This window comes from Chrysemys picta, chromosome 2, assembly GCF_011386835.1.
Source record: "Chrysemys picta bellii isolate R12L10 chromosome 2, ASM1138683v2, whole genome shotgun sequence".
NCBI lineage: Eukaryota > Metazoa > Chordata > Testudines > Emydidae > Chrysemys > Chrysemys picta.
In genome coordinates, this window is record NC_088792.1 from 46,154,893 (window position 1) to 46,169,437 (window position 14,545).

At 44.0% G+C, this 14,545-nt stretch overlaps 1 protein-coding gene across 5 annotated transcripts in view; it reads left to right on the forward strand.

Moving 5' to 3' along the window:
• The window catches only part of CDK14 (cyclin dependent kinase 14), a 484,579-nt gene that overhangs the window by 331,912 nt on the left and 138,122 nt on the right, over nt 1-14,545 (forward strand). For all 5 annotated transcript variants that reach the window (XM_065583048.1, XM_008169566.4, XM_065583049.1 and 2 more), the window contains one exon: nt 3,327-3,390. In XM_065583048.1, the coding sequence (XP_065439120.1) occupies nt 3,327-3,390 (64 nt within the window). The remainder of the gene's footprint in view (nt 1-3,326; nt 3,391-14,545) is intronic.

Sequence of the window (14,545 nt, forward strand, 5' to 3'; positions counted from 1 at the left end):
GTCTTTGTTTAGCTAGATGGAAGATAACGGTGTTGCCCCTTTAAGGACTTCTTACAAGGGGTGGCGAGGAGAGGGAAAGTTTACAGGGATAGACAAGAAGGGCAGGAAGCAGTTGGGGCCAAGTCAGAAGGTCATTACACTGCCCTTCCTGCTAACTGGAAGGGGGGGGATTTATACCCCATGCAGCTATAGAGAGACCCTGATTTATCAGGATTGGGCTGGCAGCACCAACCCAGGAACTTGGCAAAGGGACCGAGTTCCCTCTTGACCCGCTGTAAGCAATAGCAAGTTGCCCTTTGCCTTGGGGCTTGGGAGGGAATTTGTCCCTCACCCTCAGATTGGCCAAGGCAGAATGTTTTTTTTTTCCACCTTCCCCACAGCTGATCTGGGACCCATTGGGGTGATGTAGGGGGTTGGGTTATAATGTTGCAACTTAGTACATAAAACTTGTTATTGATGTCCAGTGCACGTACTCAGTATGGAAAGGATACAGTTCTCAGATAAAATGGATTGGAAAAGGATTTGAAGGAAAGTATCCCTTAAGGAAGCAGAGTAAGGGTGTTTGGGGCTCCTATGTCGTGTACAGCGGGAAGCTGTCCTTTTCTTAATCCCTTTTAGCCCCCTTTCAGGGAACTGAGGAAGAGGGTTTGGTGCTCCTGCATCTGGATCAGCAGAAAACCAAATCCTCTCCTTCCTGCACTGTACAATTTGTTCCTGGGTACTTCCAGGTATTATAAGTGAATAAAGTTGTGGCCTAATTAAACCACATTCATTCCCCTTCCTCCCTTCCCGTCTTTCTTCAGCCAGCTGGACAATTGTGCTTTGACTTAATTAAATTAACACAGTGGTCCCTTCTGACCTTAAAGATGTAGAGTGAAATCCCCACTGAAATCAATGACATACATCCTATTGACTTAAATGGGGTTAGATTTTACCCTGTGAATTGATGACTATTTTTAGTATAATTTTTGAGTGTGACACTGTTAAAATTTCACAAAAACTAAATGAAAAGTTCTAGAGTTTTTGGTGACTGAATTAGCAAAGTTGAGTGAAAAATTGCACATTGTTTTTGACTTTGTGAAAAATGTTACTTCAGATTTTTCTCCTGGTGAATCCCCAGGGTTGCAGCGGTGCTGTATTGGCGGTGAGATGCTCTCACTAAGAGGGTGAAATAGTTTACGTTGTGTCATAGATGCTGTGGAGTTTACTACATGTTAACGGGGGTAGGGGGGAGTAGTCTTAATTCATTGCTGCCTTGCACCTTTTGTATTCATTTACACCAGTGCAAAGTAGATGTAAATTGCTACCATTCTGAGTTGATAGCATTTCAAACCCACTTTGCACTAGTGTAAATGACTACACAAGGCAATGGTGAAACAGGTTGTGTGTGTGCAAAAGACTCACATTTCAGGATATATGTAGTGCTGAAACTGTGGATGTGGTGCTCTCTGGGATGTACCCCAAACTTAACTGTTTCATTTTCTACAGACAAATGTGTGTGAAACATACGTGCTGTAGCAGTGGTGAGGGCTGCTGCATAATCCCCTGGGTAAAGCATGCAAGTGAGAATAAACCACATGTGAGTCACATCACTTAATACGCTGGTGGAAGACGCCAGGGCTGGCTCCAGGCACCAGCCCACCAAGCATCTGCTTGGGGCGGCGCCTGGAGGGGGGCTGCGCAGCGGGGCGCTCTGGCCCGAGAGCAGGGCCGCGACTGGGCTCGCCGCCCTCCCCGTGGCGCTCTGGCCACCGGGGGCTCTCCACCCTCCCCCCAGCACTCTGGCCACCCGGGAGAGCGGAGAGCCCCAGCTGGGCTCGCCGCCCTCCCCCCCGGCCCTCTGGCCGCTGGGGAGAGCGCGGAGAGTCCCAGTCGGGCTCGCCGCCCTCCCCCCGGCGCTCTGGCCACCGGGGGCTCTCCGTCCCCCCCCGTGCTCCGGCCGCTGGGGAGAGCGCGGAGAGTTCCGGCCGGGCTCTACGCCCTGCTCCCGGCACTCTGGCCGCTGGTAAAGCAGGCCCATAGCCGGGCTCGGCACCCTCCCCTGCTGCGCTGGGCGGGGGCGGAGGGGGGGGCAGCGGGTGGCTTTTTTGCCTAGGGCGGCAAAAAAGCCAGAGCCGGCCCTGGAAGACGCTCAGATATTATGATAAGGGCAGTGTAAGAGCCAGCACCAAAGAGAATAGAAGCAGAAGTTGTTCTGTGGTTTGCTGTCTCCACAGTCTTTCAGTTTTTATGAGCTCTAAATTCATGTAAAATTAAGGCCAATCTTTTAAAGTTCTTGTTCCTACTGCATTCTTAGGAGTCTGGTTCACCATCTGTGTACATCAGTGGTTCTCAAACTTTTGTACTGGTGACCCCTTTCACATAGCAAGCCTCTGAGTGAGACCCCCTTATAAATTAAAAACATTTTTTAATATATTCAACACCATTATAAATGCTGGAGGCAAAGCGGGGTTTGGGGTGAAGGTTGACAGCTCACAACCTCCTATGTAATAACCTTGCAACCCCCTGAGGGGTCCCGACCCCCAGTTTGAGAACCCCGGTGTACATCTGCTATGCTACGTAGTAGTTAGCAAGCTCTTGGAGTTGAAAATAGTTTAACTTGTATATGCCCATTCAGTTTGTTTAGGATTACAAAGATCTAAATTTCCATTGAGCTCAAAGGCCTAGTCTGGGCCATTTCTGCTTTCTGTGATGTACAAATAGGTTGACATTTGTCAGTGAAATGTCAGTTTTAATATATGTATTGTCTGATAGAGTCCAGTGGTTCTCAAACTTCATTGCATCGTGACCCTCTTCTGACAACAAAAATTACTACCTGACCACAAGAGGGGGGACCAAAGACCGAGCCCACCTGAGCCCCGCCGCTCGAGCCCCACTGCCCCGGGTGGAATTGGGGAGGGGCGTGGGCAAAGCTGAAGCCCAAGGGCTTCTGCTCTGGACAGGGGGGCATGTAACCTTGGGCTTGGGCTTCAGCCCTGGGCGGTTGGGCTTGGGCTTCCGGCTTGCTGGGGCCCAGGGCCAACACCAGCCTTGAGAACCCCATTAAAATGTGGTCACAACCCACAGTTTGAGAACCCCTGTGATAGTCCAATTTACTGACAAGGGGTAAAGGACTGGGAGTCAGGGCTCCTGTGTCTGATTTCTGATTTTGCCACTGACTTGTTATGTGACCGTGGGTAAGTCAATTAACTTTTTTCTTCCTTAATTAAGCTTAATTACAGTTTGTATTGTAAAGTGCTTTGAGGTCTGTAGAACAATGGCTCTATATAAGAGCCAAGTATTACCAGTGCTAAAATTAAAGAGGTCTTTTTTTCTTTTGCTAACAGGTACTTGGAACACCAAATGAAGATACATGGCCTGGAGTCCATTCTTTACCCCATTTCAAGCCAGGTAGGTTTAAACAACAAGTAATCAAGATTTCACTCTTTCCAGGAAAACATATTAAAAATCTTACGTGCTAGCTGACAGAAGGGTTTTGAGACAATGCTCCTACGTTTTGGCACATTTACTTACTTACTAATGGACTTCTGCAACATTGTTTCAAAATAATCGGAATAGTTTTGCAGGATAGTGGATGCATTGTAAGCATACTGCAGTGCATTCATTTTAGCATTTCACATGTCACTATGTTAGTTGGCTTTTGACTTTTAGCCATAACTTCCCTTTGTAGCACATTAATATGACATTTTGCACAACTACAACATGTTGCACAACAATCTTACATTTCCTGTGAGTGGAAGGGTGATGAAGGTCAGTATTATTGGTCAACAGGTGCAATATTTATTAATTATAATGTACTGAAAGGGGGAACCAAAGTGATAGGATAAGGTATTCTGGAAGCTGAAGACGGAAATGCATCGTATTCCTCTGCCACTGTTTAGTTTACTGTATTATCTAACACTTTCTGCAGTCTAGTTTTAAATGGCCAAACTGATGGTGCTTCTGCTACTACTGTTGGAAATCTTTCCATAGTCGAATAGATTTAACCATTAGGAAGTTTCCCTTGCTACTAAGCAAACACCAGTAGGTAACCCTTATAAGCCAGGATGCAACCAAAATAATGATGTTTTATCTGTTCCACAAGCAGACTTCTATTTTAAATTTAACCTATAAATTGCACCATTTAGGCTGGAAGTAGGTACCAAAGTTTACTGCTCTGTAATGGAATCCAGATTCTACTCAGGTGAGGTCATAATTAAGTTAACAAGTTTGCAGGATTGGGGCTGACATCATCCAAAAGACCTGGAAAGAAAGGTCTTTTGGATGATGTCAGCTTATCATAGAATACTATAGGAACCCTTCAATAATAGCACACAACTATTTAATAAATCTGGAAGGGTTTTCTCCTAACACTTTCTAGATTAAAAAAAGATTTTCTCTAAAATCCAAAAACAATTGTGTGTCAATTTAAATGTTATTAAAGAAAACACTATTTTCAGAAAAGTTCCAAAGACATTTGTTGTTTAGTATTGGAAGTGGATAAACAGGACATGTTTTTGGCTTTGGTGGTGCTGTATTTTTGTCACCAAAAAAAAAATGGAGTTGAATAAAATGTTTTGAACAGTAGATGGCAGTCAGGAAACTTTCTCTTTAGAGAATGGCTTAGAAATGCATCAAGCAGTGAGGGTTTGTTCTATCAGTTTTTGCAAAGGGACATTGGGAAATAAATTGACAGCTGGCATTTAGTGAAATGTAACAGAGGCATGTTATTTTTAAAATGACCATTGTGTTGGATTTGTTTTTGTTTCCTCTCTTATAGAGCATGAATTTTGCCAGCTCTGAACACATACCAATCATAAAAATGCAGTAATGAGGGAAAAAAGATAAATGCAACGTGGTCAATGGTCACTCAACACTTTCCCCATTTCCGTAAGGGTGCATAGAGTGCTCTTTGTTCTTTCAGCCTTTCTCCACCCCTGTGAAGTATGCAGATTTTCAAGCCAAAATCATTATTATCCTGGCTGATAACTGTTTTCATCTGTATGGGGCCTGTTGCTGCAAGGTGCCGAGCACCCTTAATTCCCATCCACTTACATGGGGGTTGAGAGACTTCTGCCCCTCCCTATGGGGAAAAGGTCCTTTTTGCTGCAAGTGTATGCTTAGCTCTTTAGTGCACATGGTATTCTTGGCAAAATGATGAACATGTGAAATAAGCCCTTCTAATATGTTACAAAGATGCATAGGTTTTGGTTTATACAACAGTAGGGATGAAATTTGCCTCACCTGCGTAAAGCCGGGGCTTTATGCTGGTGAAATGCAGAATGACTGGGGAAGCAAAATCCAACACCTACAGCATAGGGGTTGGGCATGAAGCAAGCCTTGCATCATATCAAGTACTGCATCCTACAGGTTGGGCTGGAATAACACCACTTTTTTGGTCTGCTAGGGACATTGGCTCTGGTTAGGAATGTATAACATGGCCCTTTCACTATCCAAAAAGCTGCCCCTCATGCTGACCTCTGTGTGGCCATCAGGGAAACCTCCCTGGAGAGCACAGGAGTTGCATAGTCTCTTTTGCAGCTGCTCAACCAGCCCCTTACCCTTCCTGTAGTGCTTAAATGGACCCTCTGCTCTTGGATGAATTACACCCTATAAGAGATTTTGCGAGTGAACTTGACTGAAAGAATTTTCTGAGTAACCTTGTACTAGCAGAAGCAGGGTTAATGCTTTATTTTAACACTTCTCAGATTTATAATTTTGAAATGGCTTAGTCTCTTTGTTTCCTTAGTCCCAGAGTACAATATAGTGAACCTGAAATGGTCTTGCCAAATTTGAATTGATTCCATCTGTGTCCAAGACTTATGAGTTTATTGTATTTAAAAATAGAAAGCATGGAATATATTTTCTTTTTCCAACAGTTTGTTCAGCACTCCTTAGTCAGGCAAAATTTCTGTGTGTGTTGAGCAGAGCCCTAAGAAAGTAACATCCCCATCTAAACATAAATATATGAACTGTAATTTAAGCCTAGCAGTTGCAAACAGTAAGGACAACAAATTATTTGAAAGGAAAGAAGTGCAAGAAGAGCATTAATGATTAGAACATTAGCATCTGCTCAAGGCAGACTTTGATGTTATAAGCTTAGCTGCTTAAAAGCATAAAACAATGGAATTTGAGCAGAAGGTATCAGTAATAAATAGTGACTGTAGTAAAAAAAAAATTCTGGCAACTTAATTAAATATCTGTGGAGCTGGAAAAAAAACAAGCAGAGTTTAAACAGAATTTCATTTTATTTGTTGTCTGCATTCAGGTATAAGTAACTAATTTTTTTCACTGTGGTTCAGTAAAACACGGTCACTGCCTCAGGGAGCTAATCACAATTTACTAGGGAGAGACAAGTAACATCTGAAAAACACTGCTTTCGATGTTCTGGGTTGCTACTTCTCCATTACAGTGTCCATAGGCCTAATTGCCATGTATTGAAGTTAGCAAAAGCAATGATGTCCGGGATATTCTGTTGAGATTGGTCAGTAGAGAGAGAATGATATCCTAAAATGTGAATAAACTTCTCTCAGGCTGAATGATGGAGTCCACTTCATATGCCAAACAGAGAGAGCTCTAAATTAGCCAGCTGTTTTGTTTCTGGGTCTCTCTGTCTATAAATGGGAAAGTAAAAATTGTGTATCATTTATTTCACCCCTGAAGAAGGCCACTCAAATATAGATGGTTTTCCTGCCTTCTTTTATCAGCCTGCAATGAAAGGATATGCACTAGCCCTTTGTTCCTTTGAGATAGCGCCGTATCATCCAAATCATGAAAGCAGTTTGAAAGTTGTCTGCTGTTATCCCCTATTGTTCCTCAGCCGTACCCTCCACCAAAACCATCCTGTTTGTGTTTGCAAATACTTTTGTCCCGTCTAGTAAATCACCTACTGGGTTGATTGTCAACACTGTTTTTCGTCTAAATACTTAATTTTAAAAATACAAAATAGACCAAATGGGAGACAGCTGCCTTCCTAACTCAGTTCCAAAATTTTGTAATCCTGATTCTCTTTTAGTATCTTCCTGTGCTCAAATGTCATCTCTTCCAGCCTGGTAATGTAAGCCAATATGGACATGTGTGAGCACTGTTGTAAAGAAATGATCCATGCTCAAATGAGCAAGATGTTCAGGGAAATGAAAACAAAAATGAAAGTAAAAACAATTATTATTATTATTATTGGAGTAGAGCCTAGAGGTCTTGAGTATTTGGGGGCTCCATGGGTGCTGAGCACTGTACAAACGTATAGTAAATGATGACAGTGACCTAATGAAATCTGGGTTGGTGCATACGTATTTACTATGGAGTAGGTTATGGCTTTGCCACTAGGCCTGAGTAAGGGGCAATGTGTAGGTGTGTTGCCCGGGAACAGACCCATTACTTCCTCCTCTGTGTCAGCTCAGTGGTGCTGGCTCGTGTGTTTGGGAGGATGGAGGCATGGGTCTGCCTCTGCCTGTGCAACTGAATGGGAGAGGGAGTAGCAGTCCCAAGGAAGCTGCTTTCCCACTCACGTTATGACCTGTGATATAGGTAACTCATGTGGGGCAGGAGGCACATCTGACGTCCCCTTACTTCCCTGCATGGGCACATCCTAGTAATCTAGTTCAGTATCTGTTTTTAACAGATATTCATTTTAATAATCTTTAAGCGTAGTTTATTCCCAGCGCACCCATACACCCCGTACAAAAGAGAGCAGCTGCTTTAAAAACATCCGTGCTACATTAAGGTGAAATGTGAACTTATTCCCTTCATTGTTTTAAGTTAAAGCTAATGTTACTAAGTAAACGGGTACATCCCTCACTTCCTGCACATTCCTTTATTTCCACTCATCATCTTTTCTTTATAAAAAGGTCTGCTAATATTTCATGGCATGACCCCATCTAGGAAAACATTTTGAGCATTGCTGAGGCAATGGCTTTCCACCAGCGTAGAATGAAGAGGGATTGTCTTTTGATACAAATTTGTGTATTCTATTATTATGAGAATGTGCTAATACAGGGGTAGGCAACTTATGGCACAGGTGCAGAAGGTGGCACGCGAGCTGATTTTCAGTGGCACTCACACAGCCTGGGCCCTGGCCACTGGTCCGGGGGCTCTGCATTTTATTTAATTTTAAATGAAGCTTCTTAAACATTTAAAAAACCTTATTTACTTTACATACAACGATAGTTTAGTTATATATTATAGACATATAGAAAGAGACCTTCTAACAATGTTAAAATGTATTACTGGCACGCGAAACCTTAAATCAGAATGAATGAATGAAGACTAGGCACACCACTTCTGAAAGGTTGCCGACCCCTGTGCTAATAGCTGGACGAATGCTTTTCTATTGGCCCTACTAAGACAACTTCTCTCCTGGCACAGATTGTCTCTGATGTAGAAGAAAAACGAGCAAGCTTCATGCAGCTTGTTTTGGGGCCACCTACTGACAATTGGGGTTTAATGCACAGAAGTTTTGGGTATTTTGATCTATACCTGACCCCAAAGAAGTAGGTCAGCGATTAGGATAGAGTCTTTCCTTCCTCAGATAAAAGAACATAAGAATGGCCATACTAGGTCAGACCAATGGTCCATCTATCCCAGTGTCCTGTCTTTTGACAGTGGCTAGTGCCAGATGCTTCAGAGGGAATGAACAGAACTGGGCAATTAGTGAGCGATCCATCCCATGTCATACAGTCCCAGCTTCTGGCATCAGAGGTTTAGGGACATCCTGGGCATGGGGTTATGTCCCTGACCATCTTGGCTAATCCCCAGTGGTGGACCTATCCTCCATGAACTTGTCTAATTCTTTTTTGAACCTAGTTAAATTTTTGTCCTTCATAATATCCCCAGGCAAAGAGTTCCACAGGGAGGACTGTGTGTTGTGTGAAGAAGTACTTCTCTGTCAGTTTTAAACTTGCTGCGTATTAATTTCATTGGGTGACCCCTGATTCTTGTGTTATGTGAAGGGGTAAATAACACTTCCTTATTCACTTCCTCCACACCATTCATGATTTTACAGACCTCTATCATATCTCCCCCTTAGTCATCTTTTTTCTTAGATGAACAATCTCAGTATTTTTAATCTGTCTTCATATGGAAGCGTCTCTATATCCCTAATCATTTTTGTTGCCTTTCTCTGTACTTTCTCCAGTTTTAAGATGTCTCTTTTGAGATGGAGTGACCATGCAGTATTCAAGGTGTAGGAGTATTATGAATGTATATAGTGCCATTATGATATTTTCTGTCTTATTATCTATCCCTTTCCTAATGGTTCCTAACATTCTGTTAGCTTTTTTGATTGCTGTTGCACATTTAGCAGATGTTTTCAGAGAACTATCCACAATGACTCCAAAATCTCCTCCTTGAGTAGTAACAGGTAATTTAGACACCATCATTTGGTGTGTATAATTGCGATTATTATTTTCCAATTTGCATTGCTTTGCATTTATCAATGTTAAATTTAATATTCTATTTTGTTGCCCATATGTCCTGCTGATGATTTTTCATGAGCCAAATGCAGAAACAGTCAGAGATATGTATGAGACACAAGGAATTGGGTATATAAAATTCTTTATGGGACTCTGCTTTAATCACTTACTATTGTAAATCTCATCTGAAATTGAGCCGCTATCCAGAGTCTTAGCATTTCCTGCTCTATCAGAGCTTATCCCATCCTCACAGATGCAGTGAAAGAAATCTTCCATCTGATGCCAGATCAGAGAAGACTACCAGCTTCTCAGGCAATATCAGTAATTGGGCCTATGTCTCTGGTTCCAGAGACTGGGTTAGGCTGTCTGAACTCTAATCCTTCCTTTCACTCCAGCTTCTCTTCTCTCCTGGATTCACAGACCTAACTAGTGAGTCGAAGAACTTTGCTTGGAGACTCGCCTAGCTAGTTTTATTATTTTTTCTTATCAGCCTTTTGAAATGGCCCCAGTCCTGCTGTCTGGGTAAATGCTTCAAAATGCCGTTGCTGGGCAATTACCAGATCAACAGTGCTGCCAACCCCAAAAGTTCAAAAATCATGAGTCAACCCCGCCCCCCCCCAAAATCATGAGGTTTTTAAAGATTATATTGTGTTTTTTGTCTGTTTTTATTTTTTTTATTCCCCTTCCCTCTCCTCTCTGGCACCCCATTAACCCCTTCTCCCTCCCCCCCCCCCGGTGAGTGTGTGTGTTCTCCCATTATATAGCGAAAGGTGGTTTGGCCACTGCTGGAGCTGTCAACACACACACACTTTTCTGCACTCCCCTATTAATCCTGTCCCCACATCAATTCTTCCCTGCCATCTGCCTGTGCTCTAGCTCCCACACCAGTTCTGCTCCACCTACCCTGTCTCACCTCTGCTCCTCCTGCAGCTCTAGGGGATCTTCACCCCCTTCTGCCCCTTCCCAGGCTTGACATTGCAGAGAGGGAGATGGGAGGGAGGAGGAGATACCCTGCTGCTCCCAGAAGCGGACTGGGGAGGAGGGAGAATGGTGTCCACTCCTTAGAGGCCGCTCAAGGTAATCTGTCTCCCTAGGGAAAACTTTAGTGTGCCCCCATCCCATTGCTTAGAACAGAGGTTCTCAACTGGGGAAGCATGCCTCCCTTAGGGGTGGGGTGGGGAACCAAGCCTCATGGTTCAGTAGTTATGGCAGAGGTGTGGGGGGGGCACAGTTGTTTTGTGTGGCAGCCCCTGCCACCCGCTGCTGCTGCCTAGTTTGCCTATAGTGGGAGCAGCCCCTGCTGCTCCTGACAGGAGTAGGAGAGAGAACTCTGTCTCCTGCAACAGCACTGATTGTCTGCCCTTCCCCAGGAGGCAGGAGAGTGGGGAAGGCAGCCAATCAGAGGGAGTATTCTCCCAGCCATGGCTGAAATTCATGAGAGGACTGGAGATTCTAATGTCATTGTGATACTGGCTCCAGTCCCAGCTGAAATCCTAGCACTCACAGAAAAAAATAAGAGTTTGCAACGCTGAATCATGCTGTTGCTGTTCAGCCAACTACACTTTCCGCTGGCATTGTTGAGAGGCCGGTTGCCACTGGTGCAGATGGGCCCACAGCATCTGTAATATAATCGCTTACAACTAATTCTACAGTTCCTGGTCTGGAGCATGATATAGAAGGATCGGCCATGGAGAAGAATCTGTGCCTCCTGATGGGGGAAGCAAGCATGTGAACATTACTGAAGGACAGCACCATCTTATTGACGCTCAGTAGACGGGACTAGAAAATTGTGTTCTGTTGCACCATCCTTAACATTGCTTGATAAGACAATGAGGTTGCATTTCTGTATCTTGAATATGACCAAACAATTTTCAGTGACAAGCAGGAGCTTGGCTTTACATTAATTTCTTTGTAGGTTACTGGGCTTATGTCCTACAAAATGATATAGCCATCACTAAAGAATCCTGAAGTATTTTAAGATGCAACTGATGGTTTAGAAAACTGGATTAGATGTTGAGACTTCTGATTTATAGACATATTGTATATTTTTAGAAGAAGGGATTGTCAAGGCTAAAGCCCCACTCTGGCACTTCGAGTGCAGAAGGTGGGGGCCCACAAAGATTCTAAAAATTAATACTGGCCACTCCAGGCTTGTATTAAACTCCCAAGGTTACAGCTTTTCTCTGACCTTGGATGGGTAGATGCCACCACCACTGAAGTGCAAAACCCCTTTGATAACCCAGGAAGGGGCACTTGGGAATTCCTTCCTGTGGGATACCCTCACCACCCCCTCCATCCCCTCTGGGGAAGAGCTGAGAAAGAAAAACAAAGGAAAGGAAATCAGCTGTTGCCACCAGCTAATTGAACAATATTTGCACAAACCTCTTAAGACACAAAAATCCAATTCTGTTCTTAAAGAAGGTAAATTTTATTAATTAAAAAAAAAGAAGAAAATATGTCTGGGAACTTAGGCTTTTGCTAGATTTAAAAAAAAAATCTACAAGGATTAAGCATCATGAATAGCTCTCTTGAGGTCCATCTTAAAGGTTACAAGCAAAACAAAAGCATCTGGGGTTAGCACAGAGGAATCCACAAGCCATAAAGAAATAAAAGGGATAAACCTAATCGCGTCTTCCTGGACGTTTCCTGTTCTACTTACTTATCTGGGGTTTTAGATGAGTAGTTTCTAGGTATGATACTGATGATTTTTCATACCTGGCCCAAGCTTCTCACAGTATAACTACTCCCTGTCTGCCTCTCCCCAAGACCAACAGACAGACAAAAGGGGAGTCTTGTTTAAATTTTAAAAAGTTCTAGCCTTCCCATTGGCTCTTTTGGCCAGGTGCCCACTCACTTCCTTTTACCTATGCATAGCAGTGAGACTTTTTTACCCGCTACCAGTAGAACAATTAGAGAACAGCTACTAAGAGGGATTTTATAGCTGCTGGCTGGGTGTCCATAAAAGGAAGCTCCTGCCTCCTCCCCCTCACTCCCACATTTATCACAGGGATGTTAGAATTGCAAGGTAATGATTTTTTCATAGTATTCTAAACTCCTGTACTAGCATTTCTATCCATGTTGCTATGGCCTAGTTACAAAAAATCTTATACAAGAGAAGAATTAATTTTTCCCTTGTATGCATAGCCATCATCACTAGAGGTTAGTATGAACGGAGGCACCCTACCCACCCACGAATGGACCTTCTTCATAGAGAGAGAGAAGCAGCAGCCACATCCAGTAATTAAAAAAGACATCTCTTAAATGTTGCTTAGACTGTTAGTCTCACAAAGTTACCGTAACACCCAAGCAAATGTATGTAATGATTTTTGAAGGGTTAGTTGATGAATTGAGCTACAGTATAAATGCTTTTATACATTTCTTCGGCCTCCTAGAATGTCCGCAATTTAGAGAGCGCATCACTGGGTATTTACAGGTAGTAAGTAGATATTCATAATCCACTCTGACTTCAGAACTCAGGAGATCTAAGAATGAGGGTTCACATGATTAGGGAATGCTCACATGCAGTGGAGCACTAGCTCTTCTGTAGTTAAAGTTAAGACCAGCTGTCTGTTTAAACCATGACTCTTCTAACTGCTCTACAGTCCATTCAGTTACTCGGATTGCCTTGAAATTTGGTGTGACTCATGGGGGCTCAGGGTTTGGTCCGTGACCAAATTTGGGATCATTTGACCAAGGGGTTCCTGAGATACAACCCTTCCCACCACATCCCAAAAAACCCTGCTTTTCTTAAAGTTGTTGACATATTTTGACAATGTTTTTTTGCCCAGACCTGGGGATCAAACTATGGTTCTGATCCTGGCACAAGGGTCTTACTTGTGTAAGGGTTACCCTGGAAAATGCATGGCGCCCACTAGCCCCTTGGGAGAACAAAATTCAGAATGTTATTAGCAAAAGAAGTTGTTATTCTCCAATTAGGCTCACACCTAAGGGCTAGTCTACACCTTTAACATGTCTTGTGTGGTTGCAGTGCAGCGCTGGGAGAGAGCTCTTCCAGTGCTCTAAAAAAGCCACCTCAACGAGGGGCGTAGCTCCCAGCGCTGGGGCACTGTTTACACTGGCACTTTACAGCACTGCATATTGCTGTTTTTTCACCCCCCTGAGTGAGAAAGTTGCAGCACTGTTAATTGCCAGTGTAGACAAGCCCTAAAACTCTATCACAAACCACATTACACTGAGCATGTGCAGAGAGCGACATTTCTAGTGGAAAGCTTCCACTGCAGCTGCAGGGGATGAGTAATATGCTTTTGAATCTGAACCAGCCCAGCCAGTGTAAGTTCAAGTCCAACCCAAGGCAGAAATCTGGGAAAGCTTTGAAGGCATGTTGCTAAAATCTTTCTGTAAAGTGCCTTTTAATGGGGGGTGGAATGTAATCAAAGTATTTGTGAAAAAAAAAATAGACATGTGAATGGTTGCTGGGATGGAAGGGCATTAGGGGGCATGGTAATGGGGGAGAGGGAATTATGGGGATGGGTGGGAGAGGAGGGGGAGGACTCAGATTAGGTAGGGGGAGGAACACTGGGAAGGGCACATGAGGGTAAAAGTGGCAGGGATACTGGAGGAGAATAAGAGGCGTCTGTCAGACCCACATACTCCCTTCCTGTGTGTGGGCCAGGATTGGAGGGAGAGGGGGGCCGAGTCCCTCTCCTTACCATCGTGTGTGTATGCATGCCAGGATCTGGGGCCTTCTGTCCTTCTGGGGGTGGGTCTTAACCCCTCTCTCTGCCTCCCATGCGATCTGGGATCTGGGAATGCCTGCTGTTCTGGGAGTGCTGGAGTCCCTCTCCCTACCCTCTCATGTGAGCCAGGATATGGGGAACCCCTGCCACTCTGGGTGGAGAGCTGAGAACAGGCATACTGGAAGCATGCACCAAGGGCACCTTGATGCATATCAGGCTTGCCAGCATAGGGTGTGTGTGTGTGTGGGGGGGGGGAATGGGCACACCCACTGACATGAATAGTGCAGTTCACAAGTCTCAGAGCTTTTGTTTCACACTCATGCAGCCCATAAGAGGATAACACACATGTACCCACACACTGCCCTGGACTGAACAGGAGCTCCCTACACTCGTACACTTAGCCTGCTCCACAGAAAGAACACCACAGCTACTACATTTACAACTCCTTCAACCCCCTAT